The sequence below is a fragment of the Tasmannia lanceolata genome, unplaced genomic scaffold (genome assembly GCF_043159265.1).
Source record: "Tasmannia lanceolata isolate RefF3 unplaced genomic scaffold, GAP_Taslan_0.1 ptg000037l, whole genome shotgun sequence".
Taxonomy (NCBI): domain Eukaryota; kingdom Viridiplantae; phylum Streptophyta; class Magnoliopsida; order Canellales; family Winteraceae; genus Tasmannia; species Tasmannia lanceolata.
The window spans coordinates 31,669,118-31,692,836 of record NW_027518714.1 but is presented as its reverse complement, the minus strand read 5'-3'; the positions used below and the strand labels follow the sequence as shown (position 1 = coordinate 31,692,836).

At 43.7% G+C, this 23,719-nt stretch overlaps 1 protein-coding gene across 1 annotated transcript in view; it reads right to left on the bottom strand.

Moving 5' to 3' along the window:
* The window catches only part of FHY1 (Haloacid dehalogenase-like hydrolase (HAD) superfamily protein), a 71,176-nt gene extending 60,296 nt beyond the window's left edge, over positions 1–10,880 (bottom strand). The window contains exon 1 of the mRNA XM_077372016.1: positions 10,616–10,880. Coding sequence (XP_077228131.1) covers positions 10,616–10,806 — 191 coding nt within the window. The 5' untranslated portion in view covers positions 10,807–10,880. The remainder of the gene's footprint in view (positions 1–10,615) is intronic.
* Positions 10,881–23,719: the final 12,839 nt, after the last annotated feature.

Below are 23,719 nucleotides of genomic sequence, written 5' to 3'. Positions count from 1 at the left end.
AGCGGACGTGTCATATTCTGTCCGGCTTGGGCCGGGCAGTTTTTTGTCGTTTAGCGAATGCGTCATATCCTGGCCGGCTTGGGACAGACATATTTTTGGCATTTAGCGAAAGCGTCATATTCTGTCCGGCTTGGGACGGACACATTTTTGGCGTTTAGCGAAGGCGTCATATTCTGGCCGGCTTGGGACGGACACATTTTTGTCATTTAGCGAATGCGTCATATCCTGGCAGGCTTGGGATGGGCAGATGTTTGTCGTTTAGCGAACGCGTCATATTCTGGCCGGCTTGGGACGGACACATTGTTAACTCGTCATATTCTGGCCGGCAAGGCCGGGCAGATCTTTCAGACGGGCACAATCACTTAGAAGGTATCCCGTACTCAAGCATTTCATGGACAACCCTTAACCTCTTGGATTTTTATTTTTTTTCGTACGCGCGTAGTCTATATACGCGCGCATTTACTCATGCCCTTGCCTCGAAGTGTGTGCCCTTCATTAATGAGGGACACATGGCATCATCTAGTTCACGAATGCGAACCGCCTTCAGTTTCAAGGCTATAAAAGGAGGTTTTCACCTTTCACATTTCACTTTTTACTCTTGCCTTTTTCTTGCTCTGCCCTCTCTGCCTGCTCGGCTCTACTAGCCTGTGGTTGTGGTCGTCCGCAAGTTTAGGAGCCTTTCTCGTCAGGCTGGTAATCTTCTTTTTAGGGCGTATCTATTTGATTTCCCTTTCAGCGTTCTTTATGTCCGGTAGTGCTTCAAGTTCTGAGTCCGGTTCTAGGTCCTCTTCAGGGGAGTCCGCATCTTCTAGTAGTTCAGGGTCTAGTTCGTCTGAGAGGACCCAAACTAATCCGACCAGGATTCCCGGCCCGTATATGGCGAGTCCTGATGTTAGCGTAGAGGTCGTAGATAGTGGGGACGAGGTGATTTTGGATTTAAATACCACCCCGCCCCCAACGGATAGCTACTTCCGAGCAGAGGCGAGTGCAGATAGTGACGCCGTCGAGGCATCCACCACATTCCTTCCGGGTTGGGCCGTCGAGGTCACTGCTAGGGCTCGGATGGACTCCGATCCCAAATATAATATTCAGGCTCTTTACGAGGAGAATATCCTTGATGAGTCCAGACTATGGGACATTAGAGATAGGAATTGTATTCCCCAAAGGTTCAGGCTGAGGGCTGCGATAGAGGGAGATAGGGCTTGCAACGACAATACCGATGTCTGTATATATGATGAGTCGTTAAGAGATATGATGAGTCGTTAAGAGCCGAGCTCAGGTTCCCTTTGCGTCCATTCTTCGTCGCAGTCCTTCGATATTACGGCCTGGCTCCGGCTCAGGTCGCGCCGAACTCATGGAGGACGCTAGTCGGGTTCATATACCTCGTCCAGGGCCGGCTCCAAAGGAGCTTGTCCATACCGCTGTTTCGGATGTGTGCGCACCTGAAGAGGCATAAAGACGGAGGTTGGATTTACATCAGCCAACGCCGTGAGGTGAAAATGATTACTGGCATTCCATCCTCCATACATCTATGGAAGAACAGGTTCTTCTATGTCGAGGACCGCGAGCCCACTGAGCCCTGGCCGGTTCCTTTGAAGTGGGACACCCTAGATACACTTGCGCTGAGCCGCAAGCCGCTCTTGGAGGGCAAGGATACGAGAACGTTTGCTCTAGTTTGTGAGGAGTTGCATCGGGAGGGCCTGATTCATTGTGCGAACTTTTCTAGGGAAAAGGTCCTGGTCGAGCTCGGCATTAGTACTGCGACCCCGGCACGTATGTGGCTAGTCTTGCTTTCGAAATGCAGATGCAGTTCCAGCTGGAGAAGGTGAGGCAGGGGGCCTTTGGCAGGGGTCAGGGCCAGCAGGGCCAGAAAAGGAAAGCCACCGAGATTTCAAGTCCCGCACCGCACCGCCCCCCAAGGGCAAGCCCACAGTAAAGCTGGTCGGCTCCTACGGCCGGGGAGCGGGAACCTCTAAGCCAGGAGACGCAGCTACCGGAGCCCGCCCCACCCCCACGAGGTCCGGGGACAACGTTTTCCGGCCTAACTAGGCCGTTCAAAAGAGCGACACCGGCTTGGGTGACAGCCGGGTGGCTATGGAGATCATCACCAAAGGCCTACTGAACCAGGACCAGCTCCGGGTTCTAAACGAGCCTCCGGATGCGGCCGATGAGGCCATTTTCTCCTCGCTTTATCAGATCGGATTGTACTATCATGACTTCCGCGAGAAGAGTCGGAAGTTCTCTGCCGCAATCACTCAGTCCGAGGAGGAGAATGACAAGCTGATGCAGGAGGCTGCCGAGCTCCATAGGTCCATCGGGGAGAGGGACGAGGAGATAAAGAGGCTCAAGGCCGAGATGGCCGCCCAGAAGCAGAAGGCCACCGAAGCCTTCAATGCACAGAGGGAGAGAGCCCGGGAGAGGCAAATAGGGACCGTGGCAGAGGCTGTGCAGAAGGAGGACGAACTCATCAGTTTGTCCACTGAATCTTACAAACTGGGATTCATGGATTGCCTTGAGCAGGTCAAGGGATCCAGTCCGAATGTCGCTCTGACGGGCATCGTCCTTTCTGATCCGCCGGTGGCCAGGGATGATGACGAGCAGGACGCCCCTGCAGCAGTTGACGCCCCCGGGGACGGGGGTCACGGGGTGTCTTGAGCTTACCACTTTTCCCTTTTTGGGCACCGTTTCAAAATTCTCTTTGTAATGGCCCTTGGAGGCCCCACTTTTTGTAATGGCCCTTAGAGGCCCAACTTCTTGTAATGGCCCTTAGAGGCCCAACTTTTTATGAATAGGAGTTACATTTTGTTGTCTACTGTTTTTGTGTGCCTCTGTCATATATATATATATATATATAGAGAGAGAGAGAGAGAACATTTCCTACACACTTGTGTAGGTAAGTTACCTACACACTACCTTAAAATACAGTGGGGGCCCACATTGTTTGGGTGATCCAAACAATTCATTTGAATGGTCCTCACATAGATAGGGTGTCCACAAAAAATCAGATCCATAGGATCATCCCAACCCTACGATTTGTGGAGGTAAAATGGACGTGTATAAACAACCTTCACAAATTAGTCCATTTTTTGCCTCCATAGTTTGAATGGTTAGGATGATCCTATGGATCTGATTTTTTGTGGACACCCTATCTATGTGAGATCATTCAAATGAATGGTTTGGATCACCCAAACAATGTGGGCCCCCACTGTATTTTAAGGTAGTGTGTAGGTAACTTACCTACACAAGTGTGTAGGAAATGTTCTCTCATATATATATATATATATATATATATATATATATATATATATATATATATATATATATATTTTAACAAAACGGCGCTCCCGGCAGGCGTTCAAGTTTTGGTTTTTCTGCCCTGGCCCGTTCCTGAACAGGAGTGCGCTCCCGGTTTTTGTGGAGACGAGCCGGGACGAACCAAGCAACAAGTACCCAAGTTTTGGTGAACTGAGTTTCTGAGCAGGTTTGGTTTTTCTGCCCGGGCCCGTTCCTTACCAGGAGTGCGCTCCCGGTCTTTGTGGAGACGAGCCGGGGCGAACCAAGCAGCGAGTACCCAAGTTTTGGTGAACTGGGTTTCTGAGCAGGTTTGGTTTTTCTACCCGGGCCCGTTCCTGACCAGGAGTGCGCTCCCGGTCTTTGTGGAGACGAGCCGGGTAGAACCAAGCAGCGAGTACCCAAGTTTTGGTGAACTGGGTTTCTGAGCAGGTTTGGTTTTTCTGCCCGGGCCCATTCCTGACCAGGAGTGCGCTCCCAGTCTTTGTGGAGACGAGCCGGGACGAACCAACCAGCGAGTACCCAAGTTTTGGTGAACTGGGTTTTTGAGCAGGTTTGGTTTTTCTGCCCGGGCCCGTTCCTGACCAGGAGTGTGGTCCCGGTCTTTGTGGAGACGAGCCGGGGCGAACCAAGCAGCGAGTACCTAAGTTTTGGTGAACTGGGTTTCTGAGACGGAATGCTCGAAAATTTGCAAAGAAAAGGTATCTTTTTTATCATTCACATTCAAGCGTGCTTACAACGGCATTCGCCTTTGCGTCAAGTGGCTAGCTATTGATAATATTTTTGGAGGTTCTTCGAATTCCAGGTGTGGGGTAGTAGGTGCTCCCAAGTGTTTCCAGCTTGTAACTTCCTGGGCGAATTACCTCTTTCACTCGGTACGGCCCCTCCCAAGTCGGGGAGAGTTTGCCTACCTTCTTCGGTTGGGAGATAGCTGCTTTCCTCAGGACTAGGTCCCCTGCTCGGAACTCTCTCGGACGTATCTTCAGGTCGTGATAGTTGGACACTTTTTGTTTGTAGGCCGCGACCCTGATTTGGGATTCTTCCCGGGCTTCTTCCAGCAGGTCAAGGTTTGCACGGAGCCCATCTCCATTGAGTTGCTCATCGAAGCTGGTGACTCTGGGAGACGGGACGCCCACATCAACGGGTATTACGGCCTCCGTCCCAAAGGACAAGTTGAATGGCGATTCCCCCGTCGCGGTGCGCAGGGTGGTACGATACGCCCATAGGACGTGATAAAGCTCGTCTGTCGATCGGCCTGCCTTTTCGTCCAGCCTCTTTTTGATCCCCTGGATTAGGATTCTGTTCGTTACTTCAGTCTGCCCATTCGTCTGAGGGTGTGCCACAGAAGTGAATCTCTGTTCGATCTTCAAGTCGGAGCAAAATTTTCGAAAGTTCCGACAGTCGAACTGTCTGCTGTTGTCCGTTATCAAGACGCTAGGTATTCCGAATCTGCAAACGACTGACTTCCAGAAGAAGGTCTGCACGTTTTGCTCCGTGATCTGTGCCAGAGGTTCAGCCTCCACCCACTTGGTAAAATAGTCAATGGCCACCACGACGAACTCACGTCTTCCGGAGGCTGGTGGAAAGGGGCCCAAGATGTCCATCCCCCATACTGCGAAAGGGAGTGGGCTGATGATCGGGGCCATGGATACAGCAGGTTGGTGGATGGTGGGAGAGAACTTTTGGCATCTCTCGCACCTTTTGACCAGGTCCAGAGCGTCTTGCCTCAAGGTTGGCCAGTACAGGCCTCTCAGTAGCACTTTGATGGCCAAGGCTTTGCCCCCCAGGTGTTCTCCGCAAATTCCTTCGTGCGTCTCTTGCAAAGCGTATGCGGCGTTGCTTGGCCGGAGGCATTTTAGGTACGGAAGGGTGTACGATCTTTTGTACAGACTCTCACCATCTAGGGAAAACCGGGCTGCTCTCTGTATCACTTTGCGGGCTTCCTTCTTTGCTTCGGGAAGCTTCCCGCTACGCAGCTACTCAATGATCTCGTCCATCCAGCACGGTTCGTGCTCAACCTGCATTACTTCGACGGCCTCATTTTCAATACTAGGTTTCTTCAGAAATTCCATACATATACTCCCAAGAGTGGTGTACCCGGATGCTGCCAACTTAGATAGCACATCCGCTTTTGTATTTTTCGTTCTAGGGATTCTGATGACCTCGAAGTTTTTGAACTTGCCGGCCAACTGGCGGACCTTGGAGAGGTACATGATCATGCGCTCGTCGCGGCCCTCATAGACTCCTTGGATCTGGTTTACGACCAGCTTGGAGTCGCAATACGCCTTCAGCCTTCGGGCACAGGTCTGGGCTGCTAGGTTCATTCCGGCGATGAGAGCCTCATATTCTGCCTCATTATTGGATGCGCGGAATCCAAACCTTACTGCGTAATCCAGAACAAAGTTGTTGGGCCCAGTGTTAATCAAACCAGCTCCACAAGCAGCCTTGTTTGAAGATCCGTCCACATATACTTCCCAGAGCGGTTCGTTGGACAACGGATTCTGTTCTGCCGGTATGGGGATGATTTCTGTTCTTACTAGTTCGGTCTCAACTTCTGCTCGTTCCCCAGTTGTAGTTACCTTCTCTACAACCGGATTCTAGGCAGCCTCAAATTCGATGCTTTGCTGGTGGATGGTGCACTCGGCCACGAAGTCTGCCAGCACTTGAGCTTTTATCGCCGGCTTGGGCAGGTACTGGATATCAAATTCGCTCAGCTCCACGGCCCATTTCACAAGTCGCCCTGAGGTGTCTGGTTTGTGGAGAACCTGTCTGAGCGGCTGATAGGTCAGGACCTTAATTGCGTGGGCTTGAAAATACGGCCTCAATTTTCTGGCCGCCACGATCAGGGCGTATGCTAATTTCTTAACCCGCTGGTACTTGATCTCAGCGTCGTGTAGGACCTTGCTGACATAGTAGATCGGTTTCTGCTGGTTGTGCTCTTCTCGGATTAGCACAGCTACCAGTGCCAGGAGGCTTACGGATAAGTACAAAAGCAGCTCCTCTCCCGGCTCTGGCTTTGTCAACAGCGGTGGAGAGGACAAATACTGTTTTAACTCTTCGAATGCGACTTGGCACTCCTGTGTCCAAGGTGCTATTTTAATTCCTTTGACAGCGTTGAAGAAAGGCAGGCATCTCTCTGCGGACTTTGAGATGAAGCGCCCCAGTTTGGCTACCATCCCGGTTAGCCGCTGTACTTCTCAAATGGTCTTTGGTGGAGTAAGCTCCACCACGGCTTTGATCTTTTCCGGATTGGCATCTATCCCTCTTCGGTTGACCATGAATCCTAAGAATTTTCCCGAACTAACACCGAAGGTGCACTTGGTGGGGTTGAGCTTCATGTTATGCTCCCTTAGGACTTGGAATGTCTCTTTCACGTCAGAGACATGATCTTGTGCACTTCGGCTTTTGACCAGCATGTCATCCACATAAACTTCCATGTTACGGCCGATCTGTTTCTCGAAGAGCTTGTTCACGAGCCTCTGACCCGGCATTTTTTAGGCCGAAAGGCATGACACGGTAACAATATGTCCCCTGATCTGTTATGAAGGAAGTCTTTGGTATATCTGATTCATGCATTCTGATTTGGTTGTACCCGGAGAAGGCGTCCATGAAGCTCAGCAGTTCGTGACTTGCGATGGCATCAATGAGCTGGTCGATTTTTGGGAGCGAGTAGCTGTCCTTGGGGCAAGCTTTGTTTAGATCGGTGAAATCAACGCAGGTCCTCCACTTCCCATTGGCTTTCTTTACTAGGACCACGTTCGCCAGCCAGTCCGGATACTGGATTTCTTGAATGAAGTCAGCCCTCAAGAGCCTCTCCACTTCTTCCTTGATCGCCTAGCGCCTTTCCAGGGCAAAATGTCTCTTTTTTTGTTTCACCGGTCTGCAAGTTGGATCAACACCGAGTCGGTGCGTGCTGACCTCCGGATCTATGCCGAGCATGTCTGCGAAAGCCCATGCGAAGACGTCTGCATTGTCTTGAAGAAACTGGGTGAGGTTCTGCCAGTGCTACTGTCCAGAGAGGAGCCGATTTGGACAGCCTTCTCGCTATCGCCTTCGCACAGAGGGATAGAGATGAGGTCTTCTGCGGGCTCATTCACCTGGGCTTCGTCTCTCAGATTAAGTAGCTCAATCGGCAGCGCTTCTGAGGCGTTTTTGCCTTTGAGTGCCATGGCATAGCACTCCCTGGACTGTGGTTGATCTCCTCCGACTTCTCCCACGCCATTAGGTGTTGTAAACTTCATTTTCTGGTGATATGCTAAGGCAAAGGCGCGGATGAGGTTCTGGCCGGGTCGTCCCAAGATAGTGTTATAGACCGAAGTGGCCCTCACTACCAGGAAGTCGACCATTGCGAAAGCCTGACATGCTGGTTCCCCAACGAGGACTGGGAGTTCGATCTGTCCTTCCACTTTAACAATTTCTCCCGAGAAACCGAACTAATCAAAGTTCGTCGGCTTCAAGCGGTCGTCTCCTATCATCATTTGCTTAAAAGCATGATAGTACAGGATGTCGGCCGAACTCCCATTATCGACAAGGATTTTCTTCAACTCCCAGTTCGCAACTAGCATGGTTATGACAAGGGCGTCGTCATGGGGGAGTATCAAGCGTCCGAACAGGAGATCTCATTCCCTGTCTTCATCTTTTTGCTGCATGTGTGCACGGCATTGACTTGGCGTGCGTAGGCCTTTCGAGCAGCAGATGATGTACCTCCGGCGGCCGGTCCGCCCATAATAGTGTTGATGACCCCATTAGGCTGGGATCGGGGCATCTTCGGCTGTGGGCTTGATGGTGGGGGAGATTGATTCCACGCAGGGGGCGGCTGTGACCGTCGAGGGCTCTGTCCCTGAAGGCTCTTCTCCCTGCGTTCTCTCATGTGGCCGTCATCTTTAACATATTTTTTCAAGTACCCCCGACTAATCAGCAGCTCGATTTCTTCCTTGAGCTGCCAGCACTCGTCTGTGTCGTGTCCGTGGTCCCTGTGGAACCGACAATACTTCGACTTGTCTCTCTTGTTTCTTTTGGAGATCATCCTGGTCGGCCATCTTACGAATTCTTCTCATTTGATCACGGCCAGTATATGTCTTCGGAAGGTGTTGAGAGGAGTGTAGTTCTCTTCCCTCCTCTTGGGGGGACCTTTCTCTTCTGGAGGCCTTATCATCCCAACGCTGCTTGGTAGGGTTCTTTTCTTCAGAAGTTCTCCTCCGGTTTAAATCTAAGGCTGTCAGAGTCTCCTCCACGGCTATGTACTCATCGGCTTTAGCCATCAGATCCGCCAGTGAGTGCGGGTTTTGACGAGCTACCGATCGGCAGAAATCATTGGACTTGGCGCCCGCGAGGAGCACATTCATGGCGGCTGAAGGATCCAAATTTGGCACTTGGAGGGCCTCCCTGTTGAAACGGCTGACGAATGTTTTCAGAGGTTCATTATCCTCCCGCCGGAAGGCCATTAGAGATGCTGTTGTTTTTCTTGGCCTCCGGCTGCTCATGAAATGGCGGACCAGATCATCCCCAAAGTCCTCAAAGTTGCTAATGGAGTTTGGCTTGATCCTAGAGTACCAGTCCCGGGTTGCACCGGTCAGTGTGGTCGGGAACGCTCTGCAGAGGAACCCGTCAAAAGCGCCGTGGAGGAGCATCATAGTCCTGAACGTCTCCAAGTGGTCCACAGGGTCGGTGGTTTCGTCATATTGCGGAACGGTCGGCATTTTGAACCCTCTGGGTGCCGGCGCATTCATGACATTATCGGTGAACGGCGGTCTGCTTGAGAACGTATTTGTAGCAGGCCGGCCTTGATCCTTTGCCAGCTCTTCTATACGGTGGTCTATCTCTTCTATCCTTCGTAGCATTGGATCAGCCATCTGGTCTGCTCGGCCCACTGATCTGTTTTTCTCTACTGAGGGGCTCACAGCAGAGCCGGAATGACTTTCTGAACTCCTTCGATGATGACGGGGTCTTTCCCGCGGCGCACGGTCTTCCTTGGCTTGGTGCTTTTGTGCGGAGCGAGATCGTGACCTCCGGCGGTGGTGAGGTTCTGTATGGGCATGCCTGGTTCTAGACTGATGAACTCGCCTCGTGGAGTGGTGGGTCCGGTCTCCACTAGAATGTGCTGGCTCCCCCCTGTGGGCACTCGACCTTTCCTGTACAGGTCGTGGAGCCTCTGGGGGATGTTGGGGAGGCGCTTGGATCAGATGTTGGTATTGACCAACAAGAGTAGTCATCTGTTGAAAGAGAGCTTGAACTTGTTCGGGAGTAGGAGCAAGGTTCAGGTGTTCCGAATGGGCGAGGCTCTGCTCTGCTATTGCTGAAGGAGCCACTATCTGTGAGGCCATTCGCTTGCTCTGAATCCTGCGAGGCGCTTCAGCTCGAGCCGTCCGAGCAGTTGGTACCCGGGCACTCCTCCGTCCTGCCATTTTGTATAGGAGATTTGAACAACTTTTAGTTCAGGGTCCCACGGATGGCGCCAATCTATTAGGCCTAAAATCGGTAACAGATACGGCATTGACGTGTGAGCTGAGCTGGCGGACCCGAGGAGCTGAAGTGAAGGAACTGAGTCCTTCAAAAGAGCGCACGAGGTCACAAGACCAATCCGGAGTCGTTGCTCCGGACAGGCCCTTCGACACTCAAGTCAGTATGAGCAGGAGTGTGGAGCCAAAAACTTTAAGAGTGGTAGTTTAGAAGTTATCTCTCCTTGCTTTGAGCCTTGAGAGGTCTTTTATAGAGGAAGGCCCGGGGTGGTTGGATTACCTACCCTGGACAGGTGTCGGCCCTTTTGTGGGTTTAGGTTTACCTACTCTCAGGTAATTACCGGATTAGCCCTGGGCGGGTGCCGAATTCGTGGTGGGCCCTTTAAGGGCCACATGTTGACAGCCAATTGGTCGTTGCTTTTCATACCCCATCAGTCAGCAGAACTAATCAATGCAATTTTGTTCCCATTTTCGTTGTCAAATACGACGTTAGGAGAAATAAGCGAGGCAAGACAAACAGATTTGATTTATGCCTAAATTACCTAGACCTAGAATTCAAATTCCACCAAAAAAAAAATTCGATACGTACTCCACACTGACAATTCCTTTCAATTCAGAACCTAAAAATAATTGCAATGTAACAAAAACGTCCACTAATCAATACAAGATAAAAAGCCCATCTCCTGAAGGAAAAGAATATCCATATTGCAACAACAAAATCAATAAAATTAGCACCAAAAAGAACCTTCAGAGCACTAAATACCCAAAAACTTACAACCCAGCTAATCCAAATCAATAAAAAAATGAAGGCAAATAAAATACCCGATCACATTTAAGGGGGATAGAGAGAGTAATGAAAGTATGACCTAAAGAATGCAGGAACGTCCTGGTAGAAGGGGTCCCGGACTAAGGTGTCCATGACATCGAAAAGTAAGATGGGTAGCTTTCTCTTAACTGAAATGGAGGAAAAGGAAGTGTTGATGGCCATTTTCACAGGTTTCGAAAAGCGTTTTGGAGCTGGAAATGGAATGACTGTAGGTCGGAGAAACAGAGCCATGTGAGAGGATCACAGGTTGTGATTCTTGAGTAGTGGACCTGTTACGGTATTCGATTATCGGAAACATAAAATAGTGCAATGATAATTCGCACCCCGTTATGCTTTAAAGAAGCGTTAAAAGTCTGCCGCACACGGGGTGCCACTTGGGTCGGGCTCAACCCGAACCCGACAGGTTCAACCAGATTTTGGGTTTGGTTAGGTTGGCATTTTCTAGTTTGGGTTGGGTTAGGGTTGGGAAAAGCCACCCCGATTTGAATTCGGGCTGGGTTAGGGTTGAGGTCTTGGCAACCCGACCCTAACCCAAACCCGACCTCCGTCCTCTAATTTTATCATGATTTTCTCAGGATTATGTTTTTCTTTCTTGTATTTTTCTGTTTGGCCCTAGATGAACCCGAACTCAACCCTACTCAACCCGGCCCGATTTGGAGGGGGGTTGGGTTAGGGTTGACCATCCACAACCCGTGAATCAGGTTAGGGTTGAGGGAATGCTATCTCGGGTTGGGTTAGGATTGGCCTCAACCCGACGCGAGTTGCACCCCTACATACCCTCCTTTAAATGAGTGTGAATTATCCTACAGGGGATGCGAATTTATCATCGCCCATAAAATTAAAACCCCAGTTTTTCTTTTTCCTCGAAAATTTGAAGAAATGTTTGAGAAAAAGACTGGTCATCGAACCAGTTAGGGGTGCAACTTGGGTCGAGTTAAACCCGAACCCGATGGGTTCAACCCGATTTTGGCTCGGGTTGGGTTGACATTTTCTCAGGTTGGGTTGGGTTAGGGTTTGGAAAACCCTACCCGACCCGAACCCGACCTCCGTCTAATTTTATCATTATTTTCTCAGGATTATGTTTTTCTTTCTTGTATTTTTTCTGTTTGGTTGTAGATGAACCCGATCCAACCCGACTCAACCCGACCCGATTTGGAGACGGGTTGGGTTAGGGTTGAACATCCTCAACCCGAGGCTCGGGTTGGGTCGGGTTAATCTGTTTCAAGAGGAGGATCTGCTAACATATAATTCAACTTCCCTTTCGCACCAAGGACTACTTTCATAGCTTGTTTTCACAACAAGTAATTTTGCCTTTAAGTTTAATTGAAGTACCTTGTAAGCTAACTCCATTGTTAGCAACTGACACAATTTGGGTTACTTTGTTCTCACTGGATTCACCCATATATCATCCCTTATAAAATATTTCTCTCCAAAAAAAAGGCACACCACAACAACCCTTAATACAATCAACACATGGTTGTCGAACCCATAATAACTGACTTTATGCACCACTGTGAGACCCGATCTCGAGGCGCGGACGGCGGGATGAAACCCCACGGGCCTCTCGATCTTCCACACGAGTTGGAGAGCTCCGCTACGGCTCTTTCAAATATAGTGCCTTCACAGCATCAGTCATGGTAGGTGTGATACCTCTTGATTTGGAGTAGAACTTGGAACCAAGACGTATCTAAATATAAAGAAGAGTCGTCATTCATGGCTAAGGCTCTGGAACCCATAATATACTCTGTGCAACGGATAACAAGAGGAGAAAAGGGTCGTGCCTGGTTACAAGTGGAGAAGGTGTTAGGCACCCCACTCGCCCGAGCGAACTCGGTCTCTTATGCCATTTTTACTATTTTTGAAGAATTTTGGGCAAAAATCATGAAATGGGAACAGACATCCCCGAGAAAGAACGACCTATCTAAGCATGCATGATCCGGGAATGGGCAAAGAAAAGGAAAAAAAAAACATCCATGGCCTAAGGAGGGTTGATATCAGTATCACCTGACATTGGAATGAACATTGGAGTCCGTCGTCTCCCCATCTCATATCCTCGCATCACTCCTGGGGAGGTGGAAAAGACTAGAGCCCTCAATCCAATATCAGATAACCCTGCTACCTGTCTCAACTAATCCTTACTCATCACATCTAATCCTAACTCACCACATCTAAGAAAGCAGTAAACAATCACATGTTGTAGACCCCGATCTTGAGAAGCGGCGAGGAACGAGTCCTCGTCGGTCCTTTGGATCTCCGTATGTGAAGGAGAGCTCTACCAAGAAACTCTCGAAATGGTGCCCTCACAGCATAGCATGAGTGCCGATATATGAGATACCTCTTGATCCGGGACAAAAGCCTCGAAACCAAGACGTACCTAAAAATATGAAAGAGTCGTCATCCATGGATAGGCCATGGAACCAAAAAAATATACTCTGTTTACAATGGATAACCAGAAATAATTGGGTCCGTGCCTGATTACGAGTAGGGAAGGTGTTAGGCACCCCCACTCGCCCGAGCGCACTCGGTCTCTTATGCCATTTTATAGTAACTTTGAAGAGTTTTGGGCGAAAATCATGTGAAATGAGAACAAACATTCCCAAGGAAACATCTACCTAAACATGCATGACCCGGGGATGGGCAACGAAAACAAACAAGTCCTAACTCATCACATCTAATCCTAACTCATCACATCTAGAAAACAGTAAACAACCACATGCTGACATGCACAGTTACAGCTAAGCAGGTAATGGCAAATATGATGATAAGCAGATAAAGTAATAAAAAGCTACAACTAAAGCAGATAATCAAGAGATAATAAGCAAGTAAGCAATAAGGGGCTACAGCTAAGCAGAGATAATGAAATAAGCAGGTACTATAACTAAGCAAGTGAATAAACAAGTAAACAAAATATGATAAGCAGGTGAAAGCTACATCTAAGCATGTGAGTAAACAAATAAACAAAATATGATACGTAAGAAAATGCTATAACTAAACATATGATGAAAGCAATAAAAACAGATAATGCTACAAAATAAACTAAGGAATCAAAAAATCTATAAAAAGGGTTGGCGGAAGAAAATGGGCTTATAGGCTCGAGAGGGCAATCGTCCTTACCTACAGCATGTGTCCAATGAAATCAACTCTCAGAAGAGTATTGGCTTCAAAGTGCCGTCGACAACAAATTTTCTTCCTTGTTATTGGGTGAAAGTTGTTTTTTCCATAGATTTTCGAAAACCGTTTAATTAGCTTTGAAAACAAGCTGAAATGGTTTTTATTTTAAAAGGATTCAAAGATTTTGAAAAGATTTTATTTAAAAGGTTTGACTAGACTTGGGTAAACCCAAACTGCCTACGTACCTCGTGGAAGAGGATCAAGCCAACGTAGTTCGAAAAGAAAATTTCCTAGTACGCTGCTAAAATCTTTTGATATTTAAGATGTTTTTTATTTTTAAAGTTTCTGATTTCTGATGTTTTTGGATTTTCAAAATGTTTCAATGTTTTTTTGTATTTTTAAAAATAATTTTATCCTTTTAGCCAAAGGGAATATACAAAACAACACACTAGGGCAAAAATTCCTAAGGCTAAAGGAGAAACCCTAAACAAGGTAAACTAATGTCAAAATGAAATGATCCCTAAACAAATAAACTAGTGTCCCAAGGTAAAAATGAAAGTGGATAAGATCCTAAATAGATAAGCTCTAATAAGGCTAAACAAGTCTCTAAGGAAAAGGGGAATGACAACAACAATAAAGGACAAACTTCTAAGCTAGACGACAAACTAATAGTCTATGAGATAGACTTCTAAACAATCAACACTAAAAGAGGTGCAAGTCAAAGTATGACTAACACTCCATGAGGGGGTGCAAATAAATCAAATTATGACTAACACTCTATGAGGGGTGCAAATAAATCAAATTATGATTAACACTCAATGAGGGGGTGCAAATAAGACAAAGTGTGACTAACACTCTATGAGGGGTGCAAATAATCAAAGCATGACTAACACTCTATGAGGGGGTGCAAATCTGACAAATAATGTCTCCTAAACACAGAAAAGATAAACAAAGGTGCTAGTCAGACTGAGCAAGTCTCCTAGACACAGATATGGGCTCCAAGTATCCCTATCATTGCCCTGCAATGATAAATAGCGAAAAAAGTAACTAAAACACTAAGTTAGTCTTCTACTAGTAGGGGTGCAACTTATGAGACTTGAAGTAGTCTCCTAGTGTAACTCACTAATGAGACCACAATGGTCTCCTAAAAGGGGGCTCTAGATGACTCTTTCATTGCCCTAGCAATGAGTGAAGGACTATGTCTATAGGTGGGTGTCTAAAAGGCTAGAAAGTCTATAGAGAGAAAAAAGAATGAAGGGGATACTACGAGACTAAGTAAGTCCCCCTAAAAGATGGGCTTGTGATGACTCCTTCATCACCGTTGCAATGATAGATTCCTGGATAACTCCTAACCTCATATATCTCGAAATTAACCTAGTGACAAATCAAACACATAATGATATAAGGTATAAATCTAAAATCACTTCTTATGATAAAGATTAAAAACTCACCATCAGTATTTGAATTTATCATTATATTATATTATTATATATTCGAATACGAATTATTTAGACAAATTTAAGGCAAATTGTGGACCCCGATCCGAGAGAGGCGGGGGACGAGCCCCTGAAAGTCTCTAGATCATCCACGTGAAGGAGAGCTCTACGAAGGAACTCTCGAAAAAAGTGCCCCTCACAGCATGAGTGGTGATGTAAAATGAGATACCTCTCGATTCGGGGACTAGGCCGGATTCGAGACGTACCTTAAACAAAGAAGAGTCGACATCTAAGGAAGTCAGCCCTGGATCCCATACTATACTCTGTTGCAATGGATAACCAGAGATGCAAAAGAAGGTTCATGCCTGGTTACGAATTTGGAAGGTCCGAAGAGCACCTCATCCGCCAAAGTGCAAGCACCTGGTTTCTTATGCCATTTATTTATTAATTTTGAAGAGTTTTGGGCAAAAGTCATATGAAATGGGAACATATATCTCCTAGAAGACGTCTACCTAATCATGCATGACTCGATGATGAAAATAATAAGCACACATAAAAGATAAATGAAAGAAGTATCACCTAAACATGGCTAGGTTATGAGTGTCATGCCTAATTGGTGTCTAAGTTCTGATGGGCAAACACATGCATGCTACAGCTAAAGGTATAAGGTCTGTACATGAAAGTAAGAAAACACAACAAAACACACACAACTTGACTCCACACACGACTCGACACGACAATCCCTAGACTCTAATGTGATACTTGACTCGGACCAAGATGGTCATCCATCCCGGCTGCTCTACGTATTCTGGCCTCGGGAAGAATCAGAGTCGACGTAGTTCGGTGACCTTTTCTAAACTACGATGCCTAACCATCTAAGACCGCTATCCTACACTCTATTAACTAGACTCGACTAATTTTTAAAGCTTCTTGTACGATTGCTTAAGTTCAAGTGAATGGTAATTTTTAGGACTCCCTATATGCCCTAACTAATGTAAGTTGGTTAGCCTTAAGCTAATGCAGGTGGTTCTTATATCCTATGTGTAACTAGGCTGTGTGTCATAAGAAAAACCATGGGCTAACTAAGTGTTTCCTAGTCTAGCCATGGGCTCGACTAAGTGTCTAACCGACCACGACTCGAGGCCTCCTAACTCTAGGAACACTCACACGACAAGACACATCATATCAACACAATCAGGACAGACTCCTAACTCTAAGACACCCCAAACATCTAGGATAGACTCATAACTCTAAGAGAAGATCCTTTTGAAAAGGTTTTGAATATTTTTTTTATTTTTGGAAGGTTTGAAATGCCTATTTTTGAAGGTTTGACTGAACTTGGGATAAGAATCCCAAGCTGCATACGTAACCCATGAGAGGGAATCAAGCCAACGTAGTTCGAAACAGACTCTCCTAACTACACTCTTAATGACTCTCAACTTTTCAGAAATGCTTTTAGATTTTCAGATATTTTTCAAGTGTTTTTGATGTTTTTTACTCAAGATGACAGAATCCTATCATCATAAGGGTATGACAGACTCCTGATAGCTCGCAAAGGTCAGACAGAATCCTATACTTTGCGAGGGGGGTAGACAGAATCACGACTCTGCAAGGGTTGGACAGAATCATATGCCTTGCAAGAATTGGATAAAATCACATGACTTGATGAGAGGTTGGACAGAATCCTAACCCTTATGATGATAGGACAGACTCCTGAAACTAACTGACCGACTCTCTAGCTAAGGACAGACTCCTATGCTAATGGACTGACTCCTAAACTGGTAACTCTAAGAGAGGGTGCTATTTAGACAAAGTATGTCTTCTAGAAGAAGGGAGATAAGAAGGGTGCTAGTGAGACGGGACATGTCTCCTAGACTCAGAAAAGAGAAAGAAGGGTGCTAGTGAGACTGAGCAAGTATCCTAGACACAGAGGAGATAAAGAAGGGTGCTAGTGAGACTGGGCAAGTCTCCTAGACACAGGGGATGGCTCCAAGTATCCTTATCATTGCCCATGCAATGATGGAAGGATTAAGCAACTAATGGACCGAGTTGGTCTTCAACTAATAAGGGATACAACTCGTGGAGACTTTGATAGCCTCCTAAAAGGTTGACTCCCTAATGAGACAAAGCTTGTCTCCTAAGAGGATATGACGTTGTTTACATGAGACATAGCTTGTCTTCTAAGAGGATGGGCTTTTCTGCATGAGACATAACTTGTCTCCTAAAAAGGATAGGCTTTTTTGCATGAGACATAACTTGTCTCCTAAAAATGAGCTCTAGATGACTCTTTCACTGCCCTTGCAATGAGAAGGACTTAATGGTTTCAAGGTTCTTGTCTAAAAGACTGGGCTAGTCTTATAACAAAAAGAGGGGAGCGCTATTCAGACTGTGCAAGTCCCCTAAGGATGGGCTCGGGCTAATAATGTCTTCATCACCCGTTGCAATGAATGAAGGTTACTAATGTCTAAAGTATATGTCTAAAGAAAAATTAGAGAACTCTTCTAAAGAAAAGAAAATGAGGGGACTACAAGGACTACAATGAGCAAGGTGACCATATCAATGTCATTAACTCGAATTTAGTGGTTGTATTAACACAAAGCACTAGGAGGCCTTTGCAAGCGAAATAAAAAGACAACAAGCTGTGTCTGCCAATTTTGTGAGTTATCACCATTTCATAACAGTGTATATGATAATCTCTAACTTGGTAAGTGCAATCATCATTTCCTCAGTTCAATTATAAGACAACAAGCATACCATTTGGCAGATTCGACAAATATAAGACAGTGTATAATCCTGAAACTGTATGAATCAATAAAAATATCCATCAATCAAACAGGAAGCAGTAGAGCTATATGATCATCATAACCAAACTATATAAATATCTGTTTATCAATACCACCTTGAAACTATAAAATCTTCTCGTATGGACTAAAATGTAGTATAAACATAAGTAGCTTGAGCCTTTACATTGACATAATATCACAGGTAAATCAATCATATGAACGCAATCAATAACATAAACGTAGATAGTACCCCTAATAGATCATTCAAATCAAGATAAAATCCTACACACTTCAATTTCAACATCCCAAAGAAAATTATGTAACTATCATGAAGATTTTAGCAAATCTCAGTTTATGAAGACATTACTCCAAGTCAAAAAAAAAATTAATCATACCAACTGGGCTCATTCTACTAAAAACTTGGGTCACTTAATACAAAAATAAGTTCAGATGTAATATTTTTGAAATGGAGGTTTCATCTTCTTCTGAAAATAGCCATCCAAAACTGATTTGAATCAAGCTTTCATTATAAAAAAAAATGAATCCACCTAAAAGCTAGTCGTTCACAACCGTTATAATACGTACCCTCAACACCCATAAAATATGTTCTGCAAATTTCAGACAAAATATATTCTCTTACATAAGAAAGTTATTAGTTGATCCAACAGAGAAATGCCTGATAGAGAGGAAGATGAAGGAGAAGATGATGGAGTGTGAAAATTGGCCGACCGGAGCTTGTGTTCTTGCCAGAGTTTTTACCGGAAAATTATGCCTAATCGGAGAAGATGGAAAAAGTAGGTTTTCGGTGATGAATTCAAGGAATTAGTTAAGGTTTTGTTCATGAAAATGTTAAAAAGAAAGCAATACTAGAAGTAGAAGAAGAAGAGAGATGAGCTCCGCCGGAGCTTTTGACCGGAATTGTGACCGGATTGACGGAGAAGAAGGGGAAAATGAGGGATTTTTTGCTAGGGTTAGGTTTTCTCTCTTCTCTCTCTCTTTGATTAAAAAAAAAACCCTTGATTGATTAAAAAAGAGAGTTAATTGGGTATTTATAGGCAATTTTGGGAATTGATATTGGCACTCTAATTTTGATGGACGCACGGATTTGCGCGATGTTTGATAATGCGCGCGACACAATCGTATCTTATTCCAACCTGGCTTGGCCCTCTCCAGGATAATTCACCACCTTTCTGGATTGTACTATGCTTCTTGCTCGGCTCGTCCTATTTGACAAATCTGCTCGGATTGCGACGAAATTTTGTAGGGACCTTGGTGGGACCCTAAGATAGCCCTAGGGTGAATTTTGAGGCTCTAATGGACTAATTTGGTAGGGTTTTGATTAAACAAGATATAAAAGGGGTTTGGTCGAAATGGGGTGTCTACACAAATCAATTATCCAGAATGTCCTAAAAAAACAATTAAACTCAAGATCACTTTATACAACTGACATAACAGAAGCCATATTCTGCCACTCTTTCACATAAAGTGTTCCAATGTAACACAATTGCTTTCTTGTCCTAATCATTTTATAAAAATCTTTTCTATTAATAACCTCTTAACAACCATAGAATTTAGAACCAAATTTTCAAGTGTACTACTCAAAGTTTCATGTTAAAAACCATATACTCTTTAGCAAAGATCATAACTGTCATTAGCATACCCTAAATCTAGTGTATACATATATCCCACTCCTTAAATTCACACCAATCAACATAACACAAACTATGGCTTTTAATGCTCAACATTTTAAAAGAATTCCAGAATATCTATTTTGAGTGCATTTAATATCATATCTGTAGGACGTTTAAAATATCCAAAGCACTATAAGATATGATGTTCAGAGAGTTCTGGACACAATGAGGTTCTTATTAACATCCCAATAATGTAAGTTCTCATCAGACCATATCCAATATGTTTATAATCATAAATCACACATTTCTAACTTATCTTATCAGACATTTACCCAAAAGAATCACTGCAATTCTTAAAAAAATCATCAACTAATGCGTCCAAACAAAACATGGTCACAGAAGAATTTGAATCAACAAGGGTATCTCATAGACCTAATCAAAGGGTATTGAACTACACATAAATGCTAAGATTGCAACACAATTCAGTGAACTATATTTTGTGAATTTGAAAATAAATGATTTGAGTCTATGTTATGATCTCAAAATAATCAAAATAATTGAACCAATAATTTTAAGGTAAGTCTATTGATATGTCTAAATTGAATCATATGTGAAGCAAAACAAATATCCAGTTTCATAAAATCATAGGAGACTACGCTTCAACAAAAAGACCATTCAAAAAAATTACCCTATGCAGTCCCACAGGGTATCAAATAAATGCTCTTGACCCAGATGAATTAAAACCTTATTCACTTATATTGATCTTTTTAAACAAAACTCAACTGCAGAAAAGTCATTTAATCTGCAACCACATTGATTCAATTCCATGTTTCTTTATTATAACAAAGCATAACTCTACGTAGGTTCTTGTCTAAGAAAACAAGATAAGACAAATAATGCACACTATCATTCAGTTGAAGAATAGAAGGCATAAAATCATAAACAAGATACCATCCATGAGCTTGTGACAATATCCTTTCTTTTTCTTTTCCTCAGAGATGATATGAAGACATTTGCTATGGTCAAATTTAACATAGTAAAGCTAACTCAACAGAAACAGAGATATTAACATAGGCGTGGATGAGGGTTTAATGGATAAAGGAGATGGAAATGGGGTCTATTGGTGTAAAGGTTTTGGACATATACAGAGAGAATTATGAAAAAATGACTATAGATGCAAGTATATAGGTTCAAGTATGATGTGTGGATGTAACCCCTTTTTCTTTGGCTATCAGAAACCTAACAAATAAACATTAGGAGCAAAGAAAGGCTGGCCTATTCCCTCATTCACATCCCTTCATCTTATAACCCCAAATGAAAAGATCAACAGCTTGCAATCAATCTACAGTACACTTATTTTCTTTGTTTGTCTTTTGATTAGAGATTTAGCTAAAAAATCCAAACATAAATATACAGGTATCACCTCATATCCCTTATCATACCACTCGGAGTAAATAATAAAGTGAATTAAACAAGATGAGTTTGTACACTGATTGATTATGACCAAGTTAGAATCAGAAGAATAATAAAATCACCATAAAAATGTACTCTAACTCAATATTCACACCATACCCAACCTGTTACTCACTATTTTAAAAAAAATATTCAAAACATTTTTATAAACCTTATAATTTCTTTTAACCTAATCAAGAAATATAAAAGAGAATGAACCCCTACAAGCCATATCCATGCCATTATTATTGATCAAAAACATTCCTTCAAGCATAACTCTGTTTTTAATAAGTTGTCTCAAAGGAACATAAACACTACAAAGATTAAGAAGATACACTACATTTACGTTGTTATCAAACTCCCAAGAAAACAATTTAATTTTTTTTTCATTTCAATTCCTACACTAAACCAACTTGCCTTTATTCAATTAAACAACCATCAAAATACATGAGAACATAAACTTGACAAAGGACTAAAATAAAATCATTTTATACATTTTCAACACAAAAAACAACAACACAATTTCTGAAATCTGTCATAAAAGAAATCATAATTGCAATGATAACCTCTACTCGAAACAAATGCCACAATAACTTTTATCTTATGCATTTAATCGCGTCAGGTTTATTTCATTTTTTTTTAAAAAAAACATCTTCCTAACCAGCACACAAGGCAACCTTATTAAAATAACCTTAATTTTATCAAGATATCAGTTGAAGTGCTAACTTACTGATTTTACTATTCTACACTAACTGGTATCAGCAGAAAGATATGAGCTTTTAAAAGGCATCAAAACAAAACAATTGTGAATAAAAGGAGCTAAACATATTTCTTTGCCACAAAACATTAGTGCTCCTGGGAAAGAACTCCACCATTTGGCTCATCATGAAATTCAAAATTTGATGATGCATGCAGTAAAAGTAAGTAAAATCAAGAGATCAATAAAAAATGCGATAGAAAACCTTTTTAAACTCAAATACAGGCAAAACAAATGACATAATTAGTACAAATCATTACTTTAACCTATATTCTTGTGGCAACATTCACTTATTTCTACTCCAAGACAACCATTTGATTTTCTTATTCAAAATGAAACTCGATAGTTCTCAGATTACTTACCATAAATAATCTTTGTTTATATCAAACAATGGCAGAAACCTTAACCAAGCTATGTAAGCTGGCCATTACCTTCCTCTATATTCTAAAAATAGCCAAATGAATATATAAAAAAAATCAAGATACTGCCAATAATAACCGTATTCTACAAAATGATCCTATAAATAAAGGGAAACTAACTCATCCAAGCACTAGAATTTAGCAGCGAGAACATCAATGCCCCTAAAATAGTATTTGACATTTAAGTGCCTCACCTTTATCTTATATCATTTTATCAACAGTCCACAACCATTACAACTCTAACCAAATCTACAACATATCATCAGTAAATTCCATCAAAATGAATATGATTATATTGACTTTGTTTCAAAGTGAACAGGTGTGAACCCCGATCCCGAGGAAACAAGCGAGGATACGAGTTCCCCGTCGATCCTCCGAGATCTCCACACGTGAAGGAGAGCTCTACCAAGGAACTCTCGAAAGAGTGCCCCTCACTGCATGAGTGGCGATATATGTGAGATACCTCTTGATTCGGGGACTAACCCATAACCAAGACGTACCTAAAATAAGAAAGATTCATCATCCAGGAAAGTAGGTCCTGGAACCCACAAAAACACTCTATGCAATGGATAAAATTCAGAGATATAATTAGGGTCCGTGCCTGGTGACGAATGAGGAAGGTCCGAAGAGCACCCAATCCGCCCAAGTGCAAGAACTCGGTCTCTTATGCCATTTTATATTAACTTTGAAGAGTTTTGGGTGAAAATCATGTGAAATGGGAACGGATATCCTCGAGAAGACGTCTACCTAAGCATGCATGTGTCGGAGAGGGATAAAGAAAAGGAAACACACAAGTCCTAAGAAGAGTTGATATAAGTGTCATCTGTCATTGGAATGAACACTAGAATTCAACGTCTCTTAGAGAGGCATAAAAGACTAATGTTTATCCAATATAAGATAACCCTGTTACCAATCTCCATATATCATGTCTAACATTCATGCCTAAAGAGAGTTGGTACCAGTACCATCTATCATTAGAATTAATACTAGAATACGCCGTCTCATAAAGAGGCGTAGAAGACTGGTATCGATCCGATAACAGATAACCATGTTACTGGTCTTTATACATTCATCTAATCCTAACCCAACTCATCTAAATAAACGGTAAACATACATATGCACATCTACAGCTAAAGAGACGAACCTACACAGTGAGCAAACGTCAGTAGATGATAGCAAAAGTAATAATCTACAAAAGTAAAGAGCTGTATCTAAGAATATGAGCGCTACAGCTAAGCATATGATCAGGAGATAAGTAAACAGATAAATGCTACAGCTAAGCATGTGAATCAACTAAAGAAAGTGATCACTCAACATGTCAGAAAAAAGCACACTAGCATGCTCCTATACACGAAATCATAACAAGTAACAAGCCATACAACCAAAATCACACAAGAGACATATCTAAAGAAAGAAATCACTCAAACATACAAACAAATACCAAATCACAAACCACTATGACTTTAGGACAATAAACCCTAAGACTCTAATGTGAAGTTTGACTCGGAACAGGATGGCCATCCCGGCTGCTCTATGTATCCCGGCCTCGGGAAGA